This window comes from Chrysemys picta, chromosome 8 (genome assembly GCF_011386835.1).
Source record: "Chrysemys picta bellii isolate R12L10 chromosome 8, ASM1138683v2, whole genome shotgun sequence".
Taxonomy (NCBI): Eukaryota; Metazoa; Chordata; order Testudines; family Emydidae; genus Chrysemys; species Chrysemys picta.
The window spans coordinates 98777579-98804851 of record NC_088798.1 but is presented as its reverse complement, the minus strand read 5'-3'; the positions used below and the strand labels follow the sequence as shown (position 1 = coordinate 98804851).

The following is a 27273-nucleotide window of genomic DNA, read 5'->3' as shown; positions in this document are numbered from 1 at the left end:
TCGTAGATACTGTGCTTTCCCTTCTGGTGGGTTGAGAGGTGTAGTTGGCTTGTAGGTTAGTATGTCAATCATTCCAATTACTTCAGTGCCTTTTAAGAAAATCCAGTACCCTCTTTCTATCTTCCATGCTCATTCATCCTGGAAGCACAGTGTTTGAAGAGCATGGATTTCACTGGCCAGAGGTACAGTTAGAAGAACAAACTCTTAAAGAGATGAATTCCCCACTCAACTGCCTTTAATGTTCATCTTCCTGACATTCCCGTTTCTGCAAATGGCACAGAAGCAACATCACAGCACGGTGTGTTCTTACACAGAATAGCCATTTATGAGCTGCACACCATCTCTTGCTTGGAGGTATGAAAAGGAGCTAACTGCAAAATCTTCAAATGAAAATATATTTTCCGTGCAAAGTGGACATCAGCACTTCTTCGAGATCTCCACCTGAGATCAGCCTGAGTGGGAAATGTACAAAAGCGCTCCGAGATGCACAGACCAAGATCAGCTCATTCCATTTTCCCATCTTATCAAAGTCTCTGTCTCTCATTTTTAGAGGGTTCATAAAATCTGACGGCGCACAGAAAATGATGGTGACCCGCTTTGTGGGCAGGATCAGCACTTGATAGGTAAGATACACAGGGGCGAGACCGGCTATCGGCTCAGCCTGCCTGCCTGATGTGACGGGCCGTGCAGCAGGAACCAGATGTTGCTCTTTCCAGAGGAAACACAGCCCACCCGACATGACAACCCCTTCGTTACTGGGGGGGTGTAACCATGTTCTCTCGTGGGAGTAGGGAAATCATGGCCCATTAGCACTGTGTGAGAATTCAAATAGAGGTTAAAAATGTGTGATGGGGGATGCAGAGGGACAGGGGATTAGGTAAGGAATAGATTCACAGGTTCCGCTACCCTGATGTACCCACTGTGTAACCTTGTTGCCTGCAGTGTGAGTCAGGCCAGAAATTAGCTTAGAGTTAGTGTAGAGGTCTGGTAGGAGACTTAGCTGATAATTTAAGACCTGATTTAAAGGCCACTGAAGTCTATGGAAAGGCTCAACTTGTCTTCAGTGGCATGGGATCAGGCCACTAGTGTCTAATTCTGCAGCCCCTACCCGTGGAAGAAGCTCCAGCCCATGTGAGTAGACCCACTGGATCCTACAAAGCCCCTATGGCTACTCACATGAGTAAATGCTACTTAGCTGCCACATTCTGCTTTCAGGTGGCCGTGGCACATACACTGAAGAGCAAAATCCTCCCTGATGTTGGTCTCCATGCCTCTGTTATATGGGGAAGGCGCACTGCCTCCAGCCTGTGTTATATGGGGAAGGCGCACTGCCTCCACGCCTGTGTTGCGTGGGGAAGTCGTGCTGCCTCCATGCCTGCGTTGCACGGGGAAGATATGCTGCCTCCATGCCTGCGTTGCATGGGAAAGGTACGCTGTATCCACACTTGTGTTATATGGGGAAGGTGCACAGCCTCCACACCTGTGTTGCACAGGGAAGTCGTGCTGCCGCCACACCTGTGTTATACAGGGAAGGTGCGCTGTCTCCCTGCCTGTGTTAAACAAGGAAGGTGCGCTGTCTCCACGCCTGTGTTGCACAGGGAAGGCGTGCTGTCTCCATGCCTGGGTTGCACAGGGAAGGCGTGCTGTCTCCATGCCTGGGTTGCACGGGGAAGGCGTGCTGTCTCCATGCCTGGGTTGCACAGGGAAGGCGTGCTGTCTCCATGCCTGGGTTGCACGGGGAAGGCGTGCTGTCTCCATGCCTGTGTTGCATGGGGAAGGTGTGCTGTCTCCATGCCTTTGTTGCACAAGGAAGTCGTGCTGTCTCCATGCCTGGGTTGCACAAGGAAGTCATGCTGTCTCTATGCCTGTGTTGCACGGGAAAGGTGTGCTGTTTCCATGCCTGTGTTGCACGGGAAAGGTGTGCTGTCTCCATGCCTGTGTTGTACGGGGAAGGTGCGCTATCTCCATGCCTGGATTTTCCACCATAGGTTTGTAATGAAAATTCTGAATCATCTTGATATTCTGCAGAATCTGATTCACTGATGAAAACCATCCAAAACATCCTCCTACATTGACAACAAGTATCTTGAAAGCTCCCCCACTTCCTGGAAGCTCTGATACAAATACTGCCAGTGAAGTTCAGCACCAGACCCATTTAAAGAGAGACACCTTCAAATACTGTATGTAATCGAATCTAAAGAGGTATCTTTTGTTTACAATGGATGCCTCAAACTCAGCTAATCAATATCTATATCTGATGGCTGACCTGTTCTTTTGTGACCTAACTAATTTTCTTTCCCTTGAAGTGACAGTGGGTAAAATTTTCAAAAGCACCGATGTGATTTAAGAGCCTAAGTTCCATAGAAACTCAATGGCATTTAGGTGCGTCTGAAAATTTTACTCAATTTGGCTTTTTTTTTTTAATAGGAAAATTGGCTTCTCTAGAGCATGTGAGCATACACACACCCACTCACACACACACCCTCCTGCACAAAATGGCATGCACACAGACATACAAATGAGTGCACAAGATACTATCATATTTCTTCCTTCCTTGCAGCAAGTACTTGGAGCATTAACACTCAATTCTACAAAACAAATATTCAGGCAAAAAAAAAAAAATCCAATCCAATCCAATCCTGCATTCCGACAACAGGCTGGGCTATAAACCCTGTCATGTGAGAGAATGTTACTGAATCTGGGTGGTTGCTTATACACACAATGCAATGCTATAAGATCAGCGCCATAGAAGAGAAATGTGAGGAGAAACCTATTGGTCCATCCTTCTGGCCAATGCAGGAGTGTTGCCTGCAATGCACAGACTAATGCTCTGTCCAGTTCTGCAATAAGCATACCTCAAGTGATGCATAAAAGAGACCTTCTGTAGCCACATCTATATTCTGGGCACTCATGGTCATTAAAGCTCCCATGGGAGCAGTTTAATGGGGAGAGAGAAAGAGAGCTGGCACATTAAATGGAAAGGGTGGGGTGAAAAAATAGCAAAGAATAGGAGGTAGCAGACAAAACAAGAAGACAAGAGACTGCAGAATAAAGTTAGGGAAAGGCACAGCCTACGATAAATAGCAATGGGTACAGACAAACACAGGGCAGGGAAAGGTAAGAAGATAGACAAATATTACATGAGCAGAGAGTCTACGAACCCCTCTTTTGCTCTCTGGATGTGCCAGGCATGGTGTCATGAGGCAAAGCGTGTCTCACTATGAACCTAGGGATGTGCACTGTGCACCATGCACTTGTGAGGTTTGCTGCATCACAACCAAATCATGACATCTTTACTCGTGTTTCCTCCGTCTTTACTCAGACAAAGCCCTGCAGGATTCCAAGGGAGACTTACTAAGTCAAAGCTCAGAGCCAGCTGCTGTTTGGCCCATAGGCAACGTGTGGGGCAATGGGTGCAAGGAACCTTTCCTCCTAATGCATGACCCAGGGAAGGACTAGGCAGAACTACAGTCCCTCTGATCCCTCCCTACTCTCTGGAGAAGAGCAGAGAGAGTGCCAGAGCACATGTAAATGGGCAGGGAGGTGAGGAGGAGAATGTGCAATGATCTGCCCCTTCCATAGCAGCCTGGTTTGCATTCCATAAGGCAGTGGTTCTCAGTCTCTCCAGACTACTGTACCCCTTTCAGGAATCTGATTTCAGCCCCGGACAGCAGGGCTTGGCCTTCAGCATGTATCTTAGCTCCGCAGGGCCCCTGCCTGCCACTCCTAATGCCAGCCTGCACTTGCAACCTCCCTAAACCCATCCCGCAGCCCCCCTGGGGGTCACCACCCCCAGGTCGAGAAACTCTAATATAGTATATAGAGCAGTATAAACAAGTCACTGTCTGTGTGAAATGTTAGTTTGCACTGACTTCGCTAGTGCTTTCTATGTAGCCTGTTGTAAAACTAGGCAAATATCTAGATGAGTTGACATCCTCCTGAAAGATTTCTGCGTACCCCAAGGGGTACCCGAACCCCTGCTTGAGAACCACTGACATAAGGGGAGCAATACCTGCTGGGCCCACTCCTTCGTGTTGCTTTGTGCTCTGCATTCCCGTTAAGGCACAATGCCTCTCGGGTGTGTGCTCTGGGCTGCTGCAGCTCTGTTCTGCCCTGATGCAGGGCTGTACACCCTAACCCCGAGTAAGGACCAAAGAATTCCGCCCTGTGCACAATCGTTTAAGAGAACGTAGCAAATCTCCAGGGGACCCCAGAACGTTTATCTGAGGTGCAGAGGTGGGGTGAAGCACTCTGGTCACAGCAGGAATGGCAGAGGGTGCCCAAGCCAGTACCATGCTTTGCTATTTCAGACTTTCAATGTCAAGCCTGTGTTTGTTCTAGCTAATCAAAGGCCAGATACATGCATCGGGCTGAAAGGCACTGATAGCGCCGGCCCACATACGACGAGACGTCGTTCACCTGGTGCACGCAGACGTTGCACTTGTCACAGAAAACCATCTCGTTGCCATCCTCTCCCTCCGGGGACCGGCACACATCGCACACCACGTCCTCGTCGTACTCAATGCCCAGGCCCTCCTCCGTCTCAATGGCACTGTTCATGTTCTCGTAGCACATCGTCTCCAGCTCCTCCAGCACTCTCTCCAAGGTGATCTCATCCAGCGGTGGCTTTTCTGAAAGGCAAGAGGCAGAATAATGACACGGATGCTTCACAATTAAACCAATCTCGCTTCTTAAAAACAAAGAGCCACCAGCCCTGCTGTCCCTAGGACATTTTGCCCGCTGGGGTGAAGCAGGCAGAGCCCTCCCTTTGGAGAGTCTTTGCACAAAGCCGTATTTCACAAAGGAGACACTTTGGGCTTTAACTTAAGAGGCGAATTCATGACGATGATAAGATCTGTGATTCAGAAAACTGCTGCTTCTAACTGTGGATACAGTTTATGTTTCAAAATATTGCTGCTGGCAGAGGGGAAAAAACTCCATTCAGCTGAACCAAGGCGGATAATTGGGTCTGACAGTTTAAATGTTCAAGGAGACAAGTCTTGCAAAGATGCTTGCTGCAGGAAGGGCTCAGACAAGCGTTGGCATTGCAAAGTCAATGCTTTATTTGTTAAGACTGTGAAAATTGACCCTTTAGAGCAGATGTAGGCAAACTACGGCCCGCAGGCCACATCCGGCCCGCGGGACCGTCCTGCCCGGCCCCTGAGATTCTGGCCGGGGATCCTAGTTCCTGGCCCCTCCCCCGGCGTCCCCCCTTCCCCGCAGCCACGCCGTCGCACGGGCCACGCTCTGGGCAGCGTGGGGAGCGCAGCAGGCTCTGGCCGGGTATCGCGGCTGTGAGCTCCTGCTGCTGGTAAGGGGGTGGGGAGCGGGGGGAGGGAGGGTTGGGTAAGGGAGCGGGGGTCCTGGGGGGGAAGGGGGGGCTGGGTAAGGGAGCGGGAGTCCTGGGGGGCAGCAGTCAGGAAGGAGGGAGTGGTTGGATGGGGCAGAGGTTCTGGGGGGGATGGTCAGGGGATGGGGAACAGGGAGGGTTGGGTGTGGGAGTCCTGGGGGGCCTGTCAGGGGATGGGGATGTGGATAGGGGTCGGGAGGGCAGTCAGGGGATAGGGAGCAGGGGGGGTTGGATAAGGGGGTGGGATTCCGGGGGGCAGTTAGGGGTGGGGGGTCCTGGGAGGCGGTGGTCAGGGGATGAGGAGCAAAGGGTGGTTGGATAGGGAGTGGGAGTCCCGGGGGGGCTGTTAGGGTGTGGGGGTGTGTATAGGGGTTGGGGCAGTCAGGGGACAGGGAGCAGGGGAGTTGGATAGGGGGCGGGGGTCCCAGGAGTGGGTGGTCAGGGGACAAGGAGCAGGGGGTGTTGGATGGGTTGGGAGTTCTGAGGGGGGCAGTCAGGGAGCGGGAAGTGGGAGGGGGCCGATAGGGGGCGGGGGCCAAGCTGTTTTGGGAGGCACAGCCTGCCCTACCCGGCCCTCCATACAGTTGCACAACCCCGATGTGGCCCTCGGGCCAAAAAGTTTGCCCACCCCTGCTTTAGAGGATAGTTAAATAGAACTGTAAATTTGGAGACAAAGGCTGAAATTGAGGGTAACATCATTCTTTGTTTCTGGTCAGTACAAATACAGTCACAAGGTCAGTTACAGGGGGGGGTTTGGGCTTGTATTTGTTGTTTCACTTTTTATTCTCATTGTACTAGCACCTCTAGTGACAACTAGTGGAGAGGATGCTTCCACCAGAGGCTTATCCTCAGTGACAACCCCTAGTACGGGGATGATACCACTTTTCCATAGTGGCCGTGACATATCCATAATCACTGCTACCATGGGGTAGCTACCAACAAGTACCCCAGTAGCTTGTTGACAGTGAAATGTTGCCATTGCTTAACAGCGTTCCAATGAATTCAGTCTCTCACCATCTTCCACTTCAGGTGCTTCTTTCTAAGACAGTTCCTGCCATTGCACGGAAGTCAATAAGAGTTCAGCTCACTGATCAATGGCAGGACACAGTCCTTGATCTTCATGGAAAGTCTAACTACCCAGTAACTGTGGTTCACCTTCCCCTATTTGCAAACAATCCTGCTGCTCCCCCATAGAATGCTAAGGATATTTCCATGAAATGCAAATCTTTTTTTGCTTAGGAATTCATCTTCTCCTGTTGTTTCTCCGCTCACCTGTTTGTAAGATTATAGCTGTCTGCACAACAACTAGGATGTTACAAACAGCATTTGGTCACTGCAGGTAATGAAAGAAAGAAGAAAAAGCAAAATTAAAAAAAACTATCCACAGAGTCTATGTGATGTTTTCCATGAGGCGCGAGAACGCAGAATTTTAACAAAACCAACACACACAGGTCAGGAATATTTGTTCATGGTAGGGAGAAGGTGATTTCCAACTAAACATTGAAGGTCTACAGTAGCAATTTAAGCTTTGAACTTTAGTGGGCTAGATTATTTAATATATAATAATGATCAGATGGGGGGACGTGTCATATGTACAAAGGCAACAGAGGAACTTGACTTGTGATGCTTCAGTATACCAGGATTCCTTTATTTAAAAACACAAAGCAAAACACTGCAATTTTCAACAATTATAATAATGAGCCACTTCAGTTTACAACAGAGTAGCTACAGTGGTTGGGACCATTACTGTAGATTACTGCAGAGTACTCGTTATAGAGGTTTTCTACCTTCCCCTGCTGCTGGGCAGCAGGGGAACAATTCTTGATTTTTAAACAGTGAAGGGAAAAAGATGAATATAAATTCATGTTAAAAAGTTAAGTGGCTATATGGTGCACAGTTTTTGTATGCTGAACTAACACGGAACCAAATCGTGAAGTTCTCACCTAGGGCTAAATTTTGAGCACACTGAAGCCAGTGGCAAAGCTTCCAGGAATATCAACAGGACCAGGATTCAGTCCCATGTCTTCAGGCAAAACTCCCAATGGCTTCCAGGGGAGTTTTGCTGATAAGGCCTGCAGGATGTGTTCCTTTTGCACCAACTCCTAATGACCCAATAACATGCTGGAAAAAAAAACCCCTCAGGTATGGAGGGCACATGTAGGGAGAAGTGGGCAAACAAACAGGCCGTTGTCTGGCTTTTTAAGTACTTCTCCCACGCTCTTCCATTGGAACGGTTTACTTTGGCTTGACAAGTCTATGCAAACTTCTGGATTGGCATTTTACATGTCTCTGTCAATCTAAGCCAGTCAACCCCATTCCCTATCAGGGCCCTTTCAAGCACTTGAGTTGTTATGCCACAACATGCAAAGAAGCCTGACGTTACCTGTTTTATTGCGAGCAAGCCCATTGGATGGATGCGTGATCCTTTCAGAGCCCAAATCTGGCACATGGTGCCTCATAGGCATTTGGAGAGCTGCAATCATGCAACCATTTCAAGCACCCTTCATTGGCAATCAGGTTCAAGACGCCTCATGCTTCAGAGCTTAGATGTAGCCAATGCCTTGGATTGGGAGTTGCACCACCACAGGGGATCGCCAAAAGGGAATTGCCATCCTTAGGGATGGTGCAGCCTACTCCTCCAGTGCAGGGAGAGTGGGTTGTGTGAAAACCTGGCCCATTAATTTTACTTTGGCAGGATCCCTTTAGGAACAGACCATTTCAACAACTTTGTTATTGGAGCAAATATTTCAGCCTCTGTTTTTCACTCTTTTGGAAATAAAAGTCACTATTAAAATCCCTTGGGGACAGACGCAGAAGAGTTTTCTGCATATCACACCTGACAGAGCCGGCTTGCTGCAGCGTCTAGAGTAGCCTCTGAATAGCTAAGAAATGACTATTATCAAGGGTGTGGTTAAGTGTTTGCTATTCATGAAGTAGGAGAAGGAGGGAAGGTGGTTTCCATAGGAAACCTAAAACTGACCCAAACTCCGGAGTCAGGATCACATTGGCACCTGGAGAGTACCCATTACACTCCAAGTGGAAACAAACTTCTCATAACTGCAACTCTATATTCCTCCCCCATCTGTGACAGCCCATTTTCCTATGCAAGGTTGTACATTTTTAATTGACAGTGATACCTTGTCACTGCCTGCCTAACCCACAGGAAAGGTCGTGTCGATGTCAAACCTCTCCCACCTCACTGCTTAAAAACCAAATGTCCTACTTAGCTTTGAAAGCGAGTCTGACTTCAGTGGAGCTTTGGACATGCACTCAGGAGCAGAATTCAGCCTTTGAACGGCACGTGGAATTTACAAGCAACACCTGTAATGAATCAGCACTCGCTCATCACCTTTTAAAATGTTTCATTTTTAGATGGCATATCTATGAATCATGCATAAACAAACATACATTTTGGTACTCCTGAGGGCATTCTGTGCCAAAAAATTCTGTACACAATATTTTAAAATTCTGCAAGTTTTATTTGTCAATAAATAAATGCAGAGACTCCAGCATGGCAGTGGGGAGCACTGGCCACTGGCAGCATGAAGGTGGGAGATCACCCTGCAGCTCCCCCACCTCCCACCCCTGGGACACGGACTCAGCGGTGAGGCTGCACCTGACCCTGACACAACACAAGGCCTGGACCTGCCCCAGAAACACCCTGGGGCCCTGCCCCTCTGCGCCAGGTGCACCAGGTGTGGGGCAGGCAGGCTCAACCAGGCAGGATCCAAATATGAAGGGGCTCAGTGTGGGGGAATCCTGGTGTGGGGTAAGAGGGTTCTGTGTGGGACAATCTGGGTGCAGGCAGCTCAGTGGGGGGGGGATCTAGGTGTGGGGGGATCTGGATGCACAGAGGTTTGTTGGGAGGGGGGCGTTCCAGGTGCAGATGCAATGGGACTCTACAGGGGCTTCCAGGTGAAAATTGTTGGGGCTAAGTGGAGGGGTCTGGGTGTGGGGGTCTCAGCGGGGGAGTCTGGTGCTGGGGGAGTGGGGCTTGGTGGGGTGGGAGTCTGGGTGCAGCCAGCTGGGGGTCAATGCCATGGGGTCTGGATGTGGGGGCTCAGGGCGGGCTCATTAGTGTGGGGGTTTGAGTGCAGGGAGCTCAGTGGGGGGTGGTCTGGGTGCAGGAGTGGGGGCCTGGAGGCAGGGAGTCTGGGTGCAGGCGGGCTCCAGATGCAGGGATTGAGGTTCAATGGGGTGGGGTTTGGGTATGGAGGGTTAGGGGGGTTCTGGATGTACGGGGTGAGGCTTGGCAGGGGTGTCTGGGTATGGGAGGTCGGGATGCACGGAGGTTGGGTGAATGGAGGAGCAGCTCCCCATACAGTGACCCCTCCCCCTGCAGCTGAGGAGCGATGGGGGGGAGGAAGCAGGGGAGGCTGATGACCTTCCTGCAGCTAGGGGAGGTTTCTGGGGATGGGTCTGATACAGCCCCAGCCATTCCTTGCAGGGGAAGAGGAAGTCCCATCCTCTCCTGCCTCCAGCCCAACTGGGACTAGCAGCTGATCCTGGCTCAGGGTAGGAGCCATTGGCTGGGATGTCCCCAGCCCCATGGTGATTTACCTCTCCTCTGGCTGTTCTGGGTGCCTGAAACGATGTACCTGCGCTGCTAGGGAGTGGTGTGTGACTGCTCTTGCAGCTTCCCTTTGCTTCCCTGTCAGAGAGTCATTTTTCTGCGGGGAAGGAAAGAAATCTGCGGGGGACATGAATTCTGCGCACATGGATTGGCGCAGAATTCCCCCAAGAGTAATTCAATATAGATGTAATTACATGTGGAATTAGTTTGCCAAGCTCTATTCAGAATACCATGGAGTCTACTGAAGTGACAATTGTACTTGATGGGTACAAAGCAATTAATGGCTTATGAATCACTAAACAATGGGGCTTGAGGGTGAAGTTCTTTTTCATTTATACCCTGTTTATCTTCTTCTGCATCATATAAAGTTGTCACTATTAAGCTCCATTCATAAAATTGTTTTTTTGGCAGAGAAAGTTGCTATCTGTATTGAGTGTCCAGCAAAATACAAAAAATACGCAACCAAAATATCCCATGCTGTATACAATACTGATACTGTTATTTTCAACATGGCATGATGAAAAAGGAAAAAGTTTCTGATCTTGGTGACACTAAATAAGTCCAATGAAGTCCATGGAGTTATTCCACATGTACGCACATAATTACTGAGATCAGAATCGGGTTTATGGATTCCAAATGTAGCTCAAGAGAAATAGGTTTTTATTCAGTTAAGACCTATCGGCAGAACCTACACTGTTCTGACAGTTCTGACCTAGAGGGACCATGTCTGGAAGTGAGAGTTTAATATTCATGCCCCTCTAAACACTGCCAGACTGGGGTCCTATTCAAAACACTAGCGAGGAAGTAAAAGGCTCCATGTCTATTATCCTTTCTGTGAGGCCATCCAGATTTTAACGCTGGGTATGCTGGGGATGGCCATTTCTGACAAGTGTCCTCATGGAATTTCTAACTAGGCCCATTTATACACCAAGTAAGTTCAGCACTTTTCATATGAGCAAACTAGAACTTCTGGGTGTTGATATGAACTGAAATGAACCTGCAAAGCTGGTCAGCGTCACCCATTCCTAGTCATTAGCTGACTGTCTGAGTGTAAGAGATACAGGGGCAAGTCATCCTATTAAAATACACCTATGGACGGGAGGGAGCCTGCATAAATGGCCAGAATTCACTGCATGTGTGGAAGTGACAGGAGATGAGGGTAAGCACCACCTTTCCCTTTACTGGAACTTCCTGGATTTGGGACTCTGAAGCTTCAGTGAGGGACAGTGAGGCACCATCTTCCCCCTCCCAATCCGCAGGAATGGCCCCATCAGCATTATCTTACATGAGGCCTCCAGTGCGGCCCTAATCTCATGCTCCCAGCAAATACAGGCCCTTACCATGCTTACACAGTCCCATCGCCAGCAGGACATTTCAACTGCCAGCTTACTGTAGGAACTGGCAAGACATTCTGCCCTCCCCTCCTCTGGTATATGTATGGATTAACTTGTGGAAAGATCCCCAGAATCTTGGGGAGTGTTCGGTGCTTCTATTAGATGGAGAACGTCCTTAGAGGCCATACTCCTTCCCTCTCTGTGGTGACAGGAACCTCATCCTCCTGATGGGATGATGCTGTAGAACCTATGCAAGTTGAAAAGTACAGTGTCCATGTCCTCCTCTGGCAGTCACACAATCAAAGGTAAAGCTGATAGTCTCTTCCTTCCCAGATTGGCACAGGCCAGGAGGAGAAAGCAGGCATCATGTATCCTACCAAACTAAGCATCCCATAGAGGGGAAGGAAGGAAGCGGAAGAGGTGGAGGAGTTGTCAGACTATAACTCACTCCAGGAGGTCTCCAGATATGACTTAGGAAAGGACAACACATACCTGTTATTTGGACCTGGCTCCTAACAGGAGGCTATTCCTTGTATATGTGCTTTCTGGGTGTGTGACAGGGAACTATTCTACAAAGATTAATTTTCTCCCTACCCACATAACTGTGGGGTCATCTACACAACTGACAGATTCCTAAGAAACCCATCATGTTCCTCTACTAGAATTAACCTTTTGCCTCATCCCCGTCAAATCCTGGAGGCCTCAATGCTGTGGGTTACCACACTTCTGACTCAGATGACACAGCCCATTTCTGTGGAGAGACTAGAGGCCCAGTTCTCATACAAATCCCTACAGGCCAACCCACAAGTAGCACTGACTCTACCTCTTCACTGTGAGGTCAGCCATAGGCCTGATCTACATTATGAGTTTAATTCGAATTTAGCAGCATTAAATCGAATTAACCCTGCACCCGTCCACACAACGAAGCCATTTATTTCAAAATAAAGGGCTCTTAAAATCGATTTCTGTACTCCTCCCCGACGAGCGGAGTAGTGCCAAAATCGATATTGTCGTTTCGAATTAGGGTTAGTGTGGCCGCAATTCGATGGTATTGGCCTCCGTGAGCTATCCCACAGTGCACCATTGTGACCGCTCTGGATAGCAATCTGAACTCGGATGCACTGGCCAGGTAGACAGGAAAAGCCCCGCGAACATTTGAATTTCATTTCCTGTTTGACCAGCACAGGACAGCATAGGTGACCACAGAGAGCTCATCAGCACAGATAACCATGCAGGCCAATAATCGAAAAAGAGCACCAGCATGGACCGTACGGGAGGTATCGGATCTGATCGCTATATGGGGAGAGGATTCAGTGCTAGCAGAACTTCGTTCGAAAAGATGAAATGCCAAAACTTTTGAAAAAATCTCCAAGGGCATGATGGAGAGAGGCCACAATAGGGACTCAGAGCAGTGCCACGTGAAAGTCAAGGAGCTCAGACAAGCCTATCAGAAAACAAAGGAGGCAAACGGTCGCTCCGGGTCAGAGCCGCAGACATGCCGCTTCTACGTTGAGCTGCATGCAATTCTAGGGGGGGCCGCCACCACTACCCCACCTCTGACCGTGGATTCCGAGGCGGGGATAATCTCATCAGCCACACCTGAGGATTCTGCGGACGGGGAAGAGGAGGAGGAGGAGGACGAGCTTGCGGAGAGCACACAGCACTCCGTTCTCCCCAACAGCCAGGATCTTTTTCTCAGCCTGACAGAAGTACCCTCCTAAGCCTCCCACGCCAGTACCCAAGACCATGACCCCATGGAAGGGACCTCAGGTGAGTTTACCTTTTAAAATATAAAACATGGTTTAAAAGCAAGCGTTTTTTAATGATTAATTTGCCCTGAGGACTTGGGATGCATTCGCGGCCAGTACAGCTACTGGAAAAGTCTGTTAACGTGTCTGGGGATGGAGCGGAAATCCTCCAGGGACATCTCCATGAAGCTCTCCTGGAGGTACTCCAAAAGCCTTTGCAGAAGGTTTCTGGGCAGTGCAGCCTTATTCCGTCCTCCATGGTAGGACACTTGACCATGCCATGCTAGTAGCAAGTAATCTGGTATCATTGCATGACAAAGCCTGTTAGCGTATGGTCCCGGTGTTTGCTGGCATTCAAGCAACATCCGTTCTTTATCTCGCTGTGTAATCCTCAGGAGAGTGATATCGCTCATGGTAACCTGGTTGAAATGCGGGAATTTAATTAAGGGGACAGAGGTGGTCGTTCCTACCGGGCTGTTTGCCTGTGGCTGAAAAGAAATCCTTCCCTGCAGTTAGCCAAGCGCGGTGGGGTGGGAGGGGGTGGGGAGATTGGCGCCGAGCTTTTCGCCTTTGGCTAGCAGGGATCTTCCCTGATACCAGCCACGCGGTGGGGGGAGGGGTACAGCGATCATCCCAGATCATTCATGGCGGGTGGAGGGGGCGGAGGGTTAGTTTGGTTTCTGCAGGGATCTTCCCTGATACCAGCCACGTGGTGGGGGGAGGGATAAAGCGATCATCCCAGAGAATTGGATTGGGGGGGGCGGGTTAGTTTGTTTTCTGCTGCTGAAGGTTAACAGGAAAACCGCAGCAGTCAACGGGCTTTGCTTGGTATGTGGGAAAGGAGGGCGCAGAAGCCGAAAGACAATGGCTTACCATGGCCGCATGCAAGCCGAATTCTGTTGCCCGGACCTGCGTCTGTGATCTCTAACACCAAAGCCACAGGCACTCAATATTAAGATGGAAAATGCGACCTTGTACTGAAATCACATGTGCTATGTAATGCGAATAGTGTTTTTCACCGTGAAAGAGTATAAGCATTGTTCTGTAAAATGTATCTTTTTAAAAACTTCTCTCCTTTTTTCCATCCCTCCAGCAGCTGCAAATTTTTCAAGCCTCCCTCCTCCGTCCCGAAGGCTATCTCAGATAAGGCGGCAGAGAAAGAGGACGGGAGACGAGATGTTCTTGGAAATAATGGAATGCACCCGCAATGAAAGAGCTCATTTGAACGAGTGGAAGGACACAGTATCTAAGTACAGGAAAGATGCCAGTGAACGTGAGGTCATGAGGGACGCTCGAGATGAGAGGTGGCAGGCTGCAACACTGGGGCTGCTGCGTGATCAAACAGACATGCTTCGGCGTCTGGTGGAGCTTCAGGAACGGCAGCAGAATAACAGAGTGCCGCTGCAGCCGCTGTATAACCTCCCTCCCCCCTCACCACGTTCCACAGCCTCCTCACCCAGACGTGTAAGAACGCGGGGGGGGGAGGCTCCGTGCACCCTCCCACTCCACCCCAGTGGACAGCCCAACCAAAAGGCTGTCATTATATTGAATTTTTTCAGTGGCCTTTTACTTCCCTCCTATCCTCCTCCCAAACCTCCTCCGGGTTACCTTGTCGGTGCTCTCCCTATGTTTATAATCAATTAATAAAGAATACATGATTTTTAAACGATAGTGACCTGATTTCATTTAAAAGCAAGCTGTGATTTAAGAGGGGAGGGTGGTTTGTTTACAGGGAATGAGTCAATCAAGGGGGGCGGGTTTTCAACAAACAGAACTTTCACACCGTAGCCTGGCCAGTCATGAAACTGGTTTTCAAAGCTTCTCTGATGCGCAGCGCTTCCTGGTGTGATCTTCTAATCGCCCTGGTGTCTGGCTGCGCATAATCAGCAGCCAGGAGATTTGCCTCAGCCTCCCACCCCGCCATAAAGGTCTCCCCCTTACTCTCACAGAGATTGTGGAGCACACAGCAAGCAGCAATAACAATGGGGATATTGGTTTGGCTAAGGTCTGACCGAGTCAGTAATGAGCACCAGCGACCTTTTAAACGTCCAAATGCACATTCTACCACCATTCTGCACTTGCTCAGCCTGTAGTTGAACAGGTCCTGACTACTGTCCAGGCTGCCTATGTACGGCTGCATGAGCCATGGCATTAAGGGGTAGGCTGGGTCCCCAAGGATAACTATAGGCATTTCAACATCCCCAACGGTTATTTTCTGGTCCGGGAAGTAAGTCCCTTGCTGCAGCCATTTAAACAGAGTAGTGTTCCTGAAGACGCGAGCGTCATGAACCCTTCCCGGCCAGCCCACGTTGATGTTGGTGAAACGTCCCTTGTGATCCACAAGTGCTTGCAGCACCATTGAAAAGTGCCCCTTGAGGTTTATGTACTGGGTACCCTGGTGCTCCGGTGCCAAGATAGGGATATGGGTTCCATCTATCGCCCCACCACAGTTAGGGAATCCCATTGCAGCAAAGCCATCCACTATGACCTGCACATTTCCCAGAGTCACTACCTTTCGTAGCAGCAGCTCAGTGATTGCTTTGGCTACTTGCATCACAGCATCCCCCACAGTAGATTTGCCCACTCCAAATTGATTCCCGACTGACCGGTAGCTGTCTGGCGTTGCAAGCTTCCACAGGGCTATCGCCACTCGCTTCTCAACTGTGAGGGCTGCTCTCACCGTGGTATTCTGGCGCTTCAGGGCAGGGGAAAGCAAGTCACAAAGTTCCATGAAAGTGCTCTTACGCATGCGAAAGTTTCGCAGCCACTGGGAATCGTTCCACACCTGCAACACTATGTGGTCCCACCAGTCTGTGCTTGTTTCCCGGGCCCAGAATCGGCGTTCCAAGGCTATAACCTGCCCCATTAACAGCATGATCTCCAAAGCACTGGGTCCCGTGGTTTGATAGAATTCCATGTCCATGTCCTCATCACTCTCGCCGCCGCGCTGCCGTAGCCTACTTCTCACCGCCTGGTTTTGCAGGTTCTGGTTCAGCATAAACTGCACGATAATGCGTGAGGTGTTTACAATGTTCATGACTGCTGTCTTGAGCTGAGCGGGCTCCATGCTTGCCGTGGTATGGCGTCTGCACTGTTCACCCAGGAAAAAGGCGCGAAACAGTTGTCTGCCGTTGCTTCCCTGGAGAGCGGGGAGGATGTACCCAGAACCACCTGCGACAATGTTTTTGGCCCCATCAGGCATTGGGATCTCAAACCAGAATTCCAATGGGTGGAGGAGACTGCGGGAACTATGGGATAGCTACCCACAGTGCAACGCTCCGGAAATCAACGCTAGCCCTGGTACATGGACGCACACCGCCGAATTAATGTGCTTAGTGTGGCCGCATACATTCGACTTTATACAATCTGTTTCTAAAATTCGAATTATATACATTTGGATTAATCCCGTAGTGTAGACATACCCATAGACTCCTTGTCAGATTCTGAAGGAAGTGGGAGAAAGGTACTAATGGCTCATGGCTAATGGGATGAGAGCCCCTTGAAGTGACAACTAACAACAGCCACCGCAAACCCTGGAATAACAATACTTTGCACTTACAGGGATGTAGCACCTTTCAGCTGAAGTTCTCAAAGTGTTTTACACACACAAATTAAGGGTGTGTAAATAGGGTAGGTAAATATTATTTGCTCAATTATACAGGTAGGGGAACTGAGTCTAAGAGGTAAAGTAACTTGTCCAAGTCACACAGAAAGTCAGTAGCATAGGCTGGACTAATACTCAGAACTTCAGGCTTCCCAGACACCGATGTACTACTACTAGACGCATTCCCTTATACACTCTATGTGAAACAGTGACATTCTTTTGCTAAAATACATTCTCTACCTTTCTATATTCTGGTTTGAATTTACTTGGTATGCTGGGGCAAAAATATTTAGGAGGAGCCACCTTTCGCAAAACTGAGACTTATTTCCAACAAAACTGCACTCTACTAAAATCAATTTACTGAAACAATAAATCCTTTTACCCTATGGAGTATATCTGGAGATAAAACAGCTATGAACAAACAAGCAGTCAAAAAGCTAACAGAATGTTAGGAACTATTAGGAAAGGGATAGATAATAAGACAGAAAATATCATAATGTCACTATATAAATCCACGGTACATCCACACCTTGAACACTGCGTGCAGGTCTGGTCATCCCATCTCAGAAAAGATATATTAGAATTTGAAAAAGTACAGAGAAGGGCATCAAAAATTATTAGGGATATGGAACAGCTATTAAGCTTCCATATGAGGAGAGACTGAAAAGACTTGGACTGTTCAGTTTTCAAAAGAGACAATTAAGGGGGGATATAATAAGAGGTCTATAAAATCGTGAATGGTGTGGAGAAAGTGAATAAGGAAGGGTTATTTATCCCTTCACATAACACATGAATCAGGGATCATCAAATGAAATTAATAGGGAGCACATTTAAACCCAACATAAGGAAGCACTTCTTTACGCAATGCACAACCTGTGGAACTTGTTGCCAAGGGATGCTGTAAAGGCCAAAACTATACCTGGGTTCAAAAAAGCATTAGATAAGTTCATGGAAGACAGGCCCATGAATGACTATTAGCCAAGATGGTCAGTGACACAACACCATACTCTGGGTGTCCCTAAACCTCTAACTGCCAGAAGTTGGGTCTGGACGACAGGGAATGGATCACTCGATAAATTGCTCTGTTCTGTTCACTCGTTCTGAAGCATCTGACACTGGCCACTGTTGGAAGACAGGATTCTAGGCTAGATGGACCATTGGTCTGACCCAGTATGGCCATTTTTATGTTCTTAATCTTCAAGACAACAGGCTGTGCCATTAGTTGGTTCACAAACAATAAATCTTAGCATCTCTCTCTCGCTCTCTGTATATATATATAAATAAACAGATCACTGTCCCACCCCAGTTTTTCTTCAAACGTGTTTTGCGAAACAGTCTAAAGTTGATCGTTGCTCCTGGGTCTATTATAATCTTTGACAAATTAGAAATGGAAGAGCATAGACTCCTTTACGAGCCAGCAAGGGGAGTGTTCACGCACAGGACTGGAAGCCAGGGATTCATGAGATCAAATCCCAGTTTTAACACTGTTTCCTTCTATAGCCTTGGGCAAGTCACTCAGAAAACTGTCTGCTTTGGTGTGTCCATTTGTAAAGCTGGGATAATGATCTTTAGTTATCCCACAGCGATGTTCTGAGAATTAAAGCAATCTGAAGATGAAAAGTGCTGTCTAAGTGCTATGTATTCATAGGGTTATTTTCTTATCAAAATACATTTCTGTAGATGTTCGGTGAAGAGAATTCTAGTTACTAAGTGGTCCGACTGCACAATGGTGATGATGTAGACTGAGATTTTCGAAGCACTTGAGGGGATTTAGATACATAGCTCCTATTAATTACAATGGGAGCTGTGTATCTAAATCCCCCAGGCAGCTTTGAAAACTCAGCCCAGTGTCCATGTGCTCGTCACTCACTGGCGTGGGTTCTGTTCCTGGCTCTGCCACAAAATTAACATGTGACTGTAGGAAGGTTACATAAGCTCTATGTGCCTCAGCTCCCTGTTTGTAAAAAGGGGAGTAACAATACTTCCTTCCCTCCCAGGGATGCTCAGATACTGCTGTGATGCATGGCACAGACACATTAACATATAAAGTGCTCACATTTTATATTAAGGTATCATTTTATAAAGGGTTAATTATTAATAAACGTTTTAATAACTGATTAATCAATTGTTATAGACTGTTATAGACTCCACCAGGTGAACAGATTGCTTATAACTATGGCTTGCAACAGTCAATAAGATCTTCTACTTACATGTTTATAACTATCTACAATCCAAACTACCCGTGTTCTACAACATGCTTATGATATCTCATCATCATATATTAACCATTTATAAACGGAACTTTAATATACAATGTGACCAATAAAATAAATAATAAGCATACAATCTGCATATGAGCTAAACACGTGCAGCAAAACTTCTAGGTATTTTGTTATAATCATATCCTGCTAATGCACTTAAAAGATTTACAGGAACCAATTATCACCCTTTATGCCACCCACTGACATCAATTATTGCTCAAATTTCAGATGATGACAAAGTGTTTTAGAAGCCACTTAATAATCTGCTGTCTTTCTGTAAGAATGCTTTTCACTCGCAGAGCTGTCCTGGGGCACTTCTGATTAAAGCTACTTCATCCCTTCCACCAGCAAGACTCTGAATATTGTTTGAAACTGATGCAATTATTTTAAAGAGTTTAAACAACTAGACAGAAAAACTGATTGTGCTGAAAACGAATAAAATCAAGAGAGCTAAAACCTACATTTCCACTGTTGACCACAGATCCTACTAATCTACTTGTAAGGCAACAGTAGAGGGGTGCTCCTGTAATCTCTGTCTCCGTAAGGAGTTAAATCATCTAATGCTTTCATTTTCAGGGGGTCACTATGTTTCACCTCTGCAAATGGTTATGGAACAGCTACCTGCGAATACTTCTAGATTCCCCAGCAGGCTTTGGCGATATAAGCTTAAAGGCCAAGGCTATTTTCACACAAAATTAATTTGGATTATCATTTTAAGTATCTTTCTTTTCTTTTTTTTCCCCTTCTTCCTTTGAGACACACTGCCTAACTTTTGCCATTACTGGGACAGATTCTGATACCCTCACTCACATGCAATTGTACATTACTCCTTGAGTAATCTGGCTGTAGCTAATGAGACTACTCATGGAGTAAAATGCTCCTGAACTGGAATAAGAGTATCGGAATCTGACTCTCTGATTCCTCCTTCTAACTTTTTTCATGGGCAGCCTGGAAATAAAACAATCAGTCCAATAAAGGTCTATGGGCCCATTTCTGTTCTCAGATAAGCTCACTGATTGGATCTGGGAGGAACGGTGTAAGTGGATACTGTATTGCCTAGTGGATAGGGCACTGAAGTGAGGCCACCTGGACTCTAATCCTGGTTCTGCCATTCTCCAGCAAGTCATTTATTTACCACACCTCTCTGTGTGTTTGTTTCCCCTTCCACGTTTTGCCTGCCTTCTTTATTTAGGCTGCAAGCTCTTTAGGGCAGTGACAGTCTCTTACTATGTGTTTGTACAGTGCCTAGCACAATGGGGCCATAAACTCAGTCAGGGGCCTTTAGGTGCCTAGCATCATCATGATCATCATTAATAATCCATCCCAATGATTGAAATAAAAAAAGAAGTCAAATCCATTTTCAAAATGGCATTTGCTCTGCTGGCCGTGAACAGTAAATAACGAAAAACCACATTTTGTTCTCATTGACACCAACGGAGTTAATCCAGACTGACACTGCTGTAACTGAGACAAGCATCTGGCCCTAAATCTGTTCTCAAGATACTTCCACACTGTAGATATGCATCCACTCTGTGTACTAAATATCCTTCACTTGTAAATTGTTAATACAATGAGAAGTGGTGGAGGATTTTCTGGTTTTTCTATTAGCATCACACAAGTCCACCCTTAAAATGATTGTGCAATGAGCTTATGTTCTCATTCACGCACACAGTACCCATGAATGTTTTTTGTGGGCTGCCGTACAGATATGTTATAAAACAGCCCCAAACTGGCAAGATTTTTCTAAAACAAAAATCCAAACAAACAGAGCCTGAATTATTAATGGAGATAAGCTTTCTCAACTGATTAACAATAACTACCGCAAGCCTGGATTCAGCTGCAGAGCTGAACATCTTTGTGAAACCACACAATGTGGGAGCCCTGCATATGGATTACACAGGGGTAAATAGTCCATTATGGCCATTAACAGTAGATGACTAGCAGAAGATTCCAGTCAAAGCCTTTGTACATTAACAATCCCTTATGGCAGCAGGATGGTGAAGAGGCAATTAAAAGGGGGAAGTCAGTCTGTAATTTAAAGGAAACGGAACCCACTACAAAAAGGACAGGGCTCCACACATCCCACTGGGAGCAGCGTATGTGAAACATGCTGCATTGTGGGGACAGAAGGCCCCTTGGTATCTTCATCCTTCAGATGCAGACGAATCCCACTCCCAAATGGTATGAGCAAAAAAAATAAAGAGGTCTTAATACTACTCTCACTCACCCTAGTGTAAATCAGGATTAAGACCAGAGAAGTCAATGGAGTTACACCAGTGTAGAACCAGGGTAAGCGAGATCTGAAAAAGACCCTGGAGACAGCCAATGACGGAAGCACTGGGATGCGGTTAGTGAAGGGAACTGTATGTCAGGAGACCAGGGTTTTATTTCTGACTCCACCACTATCCCAGAGTGTAACCCCTTCCCCCCTAAAGGAGGATAATAAATGATAGCTATTTCACAGGGCTGTTCTGAGACCCTTTGGGGTTAATTCTCCACTCCCTCACACCAGTGTAAATCAGGAGTAGCTCCACTGAAGTCAATGGAATTACTCTAGTGTAAAACTTGTGTGAGTGGAGACTCAGACCTAATGCTTCTGAAAGGCTGTGAGATCCTCAGATGAAAGGCCTGATGTGAATGAGAATTAACCACTCGCCTGCTGACCGCTGTTGCGCCCTGTGTAAGACAGTGGTGTTCCCTGGGACAATGGCACTTTCATGAGATATAGCACATAGCTAACGCCTCACAAACTGCAACGCTTACATAGAGCAGTGGCTTAGTAGTCTAAGCATCAAGTATATAACGCTTAAACCCTCAAGTCAGTTTTCTTCCTTCTGAGGTAGCTAACTTGATTTCCATACTGTTTAGGGTTCAGAAAGAGAACAATATAGCTATATCTTAGTTGGGAGTGTAAGACTGGCTACGGTATATTCCTTTCTGGATCTACAACAATCAGATTTAGATCCAAAAAGACAATAATATCCCTTAAAAATACTGATGATTAAAAGCATATCTAGTGAAGCATAAAAATGAGGTAGCAGGCTCACTACCCAGTGCAGCAGTGAAAGCTCAGTGAATAGACTGACCGATCAACTGTTTTGTTCTATGCCCCCACTTCGAATGCATATCTGGGAACCTTACGCTCCGTTCCATCTGCCGTGCAATGGTTCTATTTCCAAGGGAAAAGGTGTTTGCCTAATGTGAGGAAGTTATTGGTAGTGCCTCTAATCAGCTGTTACCGTTAGTACAAGTGCAGTGATCAGGGGAATCAGACCACTTGTAGGCAGAGCTGTGGCTCAGTACACGCCCGCTCAATTTAATCTCTGCTGCCCCTCCCAAAGGGATAAATAATGGTTAATTAATCCATACTGGAGATTGTGCAACAGATTGGAAATCTGCTGAGAGAAGTTATGAGCTGAGTTTGGGCTCTGCACCAGCTGACTGAGGTGTGTCAGAGTCATTACATTCTGACAAAGGCTGGCTGAGTAAACCAAGGTGACCCATGAAAGCCAACGGTAATACAGGTATGCATATTATGTTGATAAGAGAAGGCTCATAAGGGACTGGATGGCTTAATGGAGTGGTAATTGGCTACAGTGCCTTTCACTGCCAGGTCACTAGTTTGACTGCAGCTCACGTTGGAAGTGACTGAAAATCATTAGCCTTTTCGTAACAAAAGGCTCTAGCTGTAATGCCAGGTATTGCTGCTGACCTGTGTGACTCCTGAAGGAACACCCCACGCTTCAAGAACTGGTCACATGAAGGGGAGCGAGTTCTAACATCAAGTTCTCTTCAAAGAGAATGTCTTGCCATCAGTCCCTCCCATATATACCAACAGGGCTCCTGCTCTCACATGGGGAGAGCGGCGGTGGCTCTCAGGCCTCGGGGCTTACACGGGCTGCATGCTTTCCAGGTTCTGGTATTAGAACGAATCAGTGGAGGGTGGGTTCTTGGGTGTCATCTGAACCTCCAGCAAAGAGCCCTTTTTGATCCCCCAGGTATAAATTTTGTACAATCAATGGGAGATGCACATTCTCATACTGAACAGCTGAATTTGGCCAGCTGGGCAGACTTCACCCCAGTGTAACTCCACCGACCTCAGTTTGTTCCAGCAATGTCCACTTAAGATGGACTTCACCTCCCTTCACTTGAGATGTTCTAATAATCACACAGACATATCTTACACATATTACAATGAATTCCTACCCCATCCCCGCTACACCGGGAGTAAATCTGACCCAGGTGGTTCTTGCTATCCCTATAAACAACAAGAACACCTCAAGTGCCTATGGTAGAGCCCTGAGTTTATAGAGCCCACAGTGAACTTATATAAGCAGCATATACTGTATGGATTAAGTCGAGGAATACTTAGAAATGTTCATTCTGCTTTCAGCAAGACTGATTCAAGCATCAACATTTTTAGCAATTTCTCTAGGATTTTGTGTGTGTGAAGTGCCTATCACAGCAAAGGGACTTTTCAGTCTGAGGCTTTGATGTCTGTCTAGCCACAATCCTACAATAGGTTTGAATTTAATGGAGATCACAACATGTGGCGTGAAATCTTAATAAAAACCAAAGACTTACGGCATGGCTTCTCCCTAAAAGGAAAGGTCTTGTGCTGTCTATAATGTCCTATACTCATAAATCTGGTCAATGTCTGATCCAAATTACTTTAGATCCACTTTCTTTATTATCTCACATTGCTGCAGTAACAAAAAAATTGTTCAGGCACACTTAAATGTTGAGCTCATCTTTATCAGCTAGGAGCTTTTTAAACAGTATATTTCTACAGGATATAATAGCTGGTTATTGGCATGTGCTCATGACAAAGGAAGGTTTTTTTAACTGACTTAAAGCTTTTTATGTGATCCATTACTAGACTTTACATTTAAACTGATAATGTTTTGTTTCTCAGGAAAGCTGCTTACTTGTCTCAGAAAGTGCCCAGGTAACTACATATAGCTGTTTGCTATTGGGAAGATTTATTTGATCTCAGTGATCAAATCTCATCTCTTGGGTCATCTAAAACAGGATTGGAAAAGGCATTAGGGAATACACTATATGGAACAATATTGCACCGGCAGAGGAACGGACCTGATGATCTAATAGGTATTTTCCATCTCTACCTTCTGTGATTCCCTAAAAGTCAGTCTTGGATCATGCTGCCTTTTTCTTTCTCATTAAATTCTTTGTATGTGACACATCCTGTGCACAGCCTAATATCATTTCTGGTGACAGAAATTTGTCTGCAAGTCTAGATGCCGTTTTACACTTTTGCAAACCTCCTTATGCTGAGGGACATCTTCTGACTTTGGCCACGTTCTCTGAATTTGAGGACAGGCTACGATTCTCCAGTAAGAGTGAGTTGGCAATTCGGAAGTATAACAAAGCTTGTTTGGAAATCACAGTATATTATGAATCACTGGGACTACTAACACTGCAGATCTCAAAGACAGATTGTCTCCTGGCCAGCCTATGCACATTGCTATCTACTGGATTAGGCGTTCAACTAGAGAATCTTGCCCGCATGCTCGGGGTTCAGCTGATCGCCATATTTGGGGTCGGGAAGGAATTTTCCTCCAGGGTAGATTGGCAGAGGCCCTGGAGGTTTTTCGCCTTCCTCCGCAGCATGGGGCAGGAGTCGCTTGCTGGAGGATTCTCAGTGATTTGAAGTCTTTAAATCATGATTTGGGGACTTCAACAGCTGAGTCAAGGGAGGGAATTATTCCAGGAGTGGGTGGGTCAGCTTTTGTGGCCCGCATCATGCGGGAGGTCAGACTAGATGATCATAATGGTTCCTTCTGACCTTAGAGTCTACGAGTCTATGAGGAGGCGAAGGGACCTGGGTTCTAATTCTACTTTGCCATTGACTTGCTGAGTGACCTGACCCATCTGTAAAATGAAGATAAAATTGCTTACCCTCCTTCGATACACCTCTCCCTACTTTGAGACCTACTGATGAAAAAATGCTGTACACGTGCAAAGTGTTACTGTTGTTCGGATTCTGGAAATTTGTTACAGAAGCTTGGAGTCCTGCTTATTTCAATGGTTTAGCTTTGTTTTATTCCACGAGCATATACAACCCATCACTTTAGTCTGATAATAATAATATTCTGCACCTCTATAGTGTCCTCAAGCCGAGGATCACAAAGCACTAATATATTTCATTGGAACACTTTTGCGAGTAGGTAAGCATGACCGCCCCCACTTTACAGATTGGGAAACTCAAGCACAGGGAGATTAAGTGATTTGGCCATGGTCACACAGTAAGTCAGCAGAAGATGGCAGAACTCGTGAATTGCCATCCTAAGCATTAACCTCAAGACAACACTCTTCACCTGCCAGACTTTTATGCCCACACAATGTTGGAGGCTGTATTATTAATCTATGCCACGTTTCTCTTTCAAGTCACTGGAAAAAATGTCCTAGGTTTAGTTCTAATGCAGACCTGGGGCAGAAGGGAGAGACAGCAGAATCCTTATACCAGAGCTACATTCTCAGTGGATCTCGTGGAAATCACTAAATACTATTTTCAAATCCCTGCCCCTCCCCAGAATACTAAAGGATAAGACAGTAGTTACTGGGCTCTTTTTAAAAACAAAAATAGATTGCTGATTCGGCCTGATGGGCTACTGGTTTCTTTGCACTACTGTGATTGGAAATCCACGGATTCAATACTATTGTTTATCGTTGGTACTACAGCAGCACTTAGAGGCCCCATGTGAGATCAGGGCCACACTGTGCTAGGTATTGTGCGAACACACAGTAGGAGACAGTCTTTGGCCCAAAGAGCTTATTCTCTGAATAAACAAGACAGACAAAGGAGAGGGCACAAAGATGCACAGAAGCCAAGTGAAGCAGCTTGCCCAAGCTCACAGAGAAGGCCAGTGGCAGTGTCAATCTCCTGATTCCCAGATCAGTGCCCCAATGGATCACCCTTCATCTCCATGCAAGCAAGTCCAATTCTCCCATTGTCTGGTTCATCAAGGATTGGAGGTGTGGCAGAGGCAGCAGGCTCACTCCTTAGGGATGTGAGGAGTATATTTCATCATCTCTACAGAAACTCCTACAATGATGAAGGTTTGGGTTGTGATCTCCAAAGGGCTCCACTCCAGGCCTCTTTGGCAATATAAAAATAAGATACTATAGTAATAGCTACACTGTGTACTATTGCAACAAGCAGCTCCCTTTCCTAATCTCTGTCTTTTAAATTCAACATATATCTTATTGCATTTCTGTTGGTAAAACAATCTATCTAATCCAAAATATTAAAATTTGGAAGATGCAAGATTAAAGATAACAAGCAACTTCTGGTTAAGCAAGAGACCCAGTTTGCTTGTGGTGCCACGCTAGCACCTCAGTCTCCGTTCCTCCCGAAGCTGTGAAACCAGTCTTCTCATCTCAGTCTTGCAAGTTAACAATGAATGTGGCAGCTTCACAACTGACAATCCTTTAAGACACTGTATTTGTAACCTGATGCTTTAAAGAAATAATAAAGCAAGTCAGATTTAACTCAACCAAACTGATTCTTGGAGCAGCCAAATCTCTGGCCGTTGACCTTCTATGAGCCCTTGAAACACTTACAAGACTGAGCCATTACAAACATTGAATCTATCTCCCCATGTAAGTCTTCTCTGGAAGGAGGGATAGCTCAGTGGTTTGAGCATTGGTCTGCTAAACCCAGGGTTGTGAGTTCAATCCTTAGGGGGCCACTTGGGGATCTGGGGCAAAATCAGTACTTGGTCCTGCTAGTGAAGGCAGGGGGCTGGACTCGATGACCTTTCAAGGTCCCTTCCAGTTCTAGGAGATGGGATATCTCCATTATTTTTTTTATTTTATTATTTTTTTTCTCACACTTCTTATCAAACTGTCTGTACTGGGCTATCTTGATTATCACTTCAAAAGTTTTTTCTCTTACTTAATTGGCCTCTCAGAGTTGGTAAGACAACTCCCACCTTTTCATGCTCTCTGTATGTGTATATAGATCTCCAATATATGTTCCATTCTATGCATCCGAGGAAGTGGGCTGAAGCCCACGAAAGCTTATGCTCAAATAAATTTGTTAGTCTCTAAGGTGCCACAAGTCCTCCTGTTCCACTTACAAGAAGGAATCGGAAGTGGAAATACAACTATTTCATTAAATAAAATAAAATAAATTAATTAATGGAGATATCCTATCTCCTAGAACTGGAAGGGACCTTGAAAGATCATTGAGTCCAGCCCTCTGCCTTCACTAGCAGGACCAAGTACTGATTTTGCCCCAGATCCCTAAATGGCCTCCTCAAGGATTGAGCTCACAACCTTGGGCTTAATCAATCAGGCCAGTGCGCAAACCACTGAGCTATCCCACCCCCCAGGCTAAATATCAGGGTTGGAAGGGACCTCAGGAGGTCATCTAGTCCA

The 27273-nt window shown here is 46.6% G+C and overlaps 1 protein-coding gene across 8 annotated transcripts in view; it reads right to left on the bottom strand.

The window, feature by feature from the left end:
* The window catches only part of JADE2 (jade family PHD finger 2), a 226500-nt gene that overhangs the window by 35186 nt on the left and 164041 nt on the right, over positions 1-27273 (bottom strand). For all 8 annotated transcript variants that reach the window (XR_002888552.3, XR_010589898.1, XM_065555006.1 and 5 more), the window contains one exon: positions 4420-4631. Coding sequence is in view for 6 of the 8 variants with exons in the window: in XM_065555006.1 (XP_065411078.1) it covers positions 4420-4631 (212 nt within the window). In the remaining 2 variants the exon portion in view is untranslated. The remainder of the gene's footprint in view (positions 1-4419; positions 4632-27273) is intronic.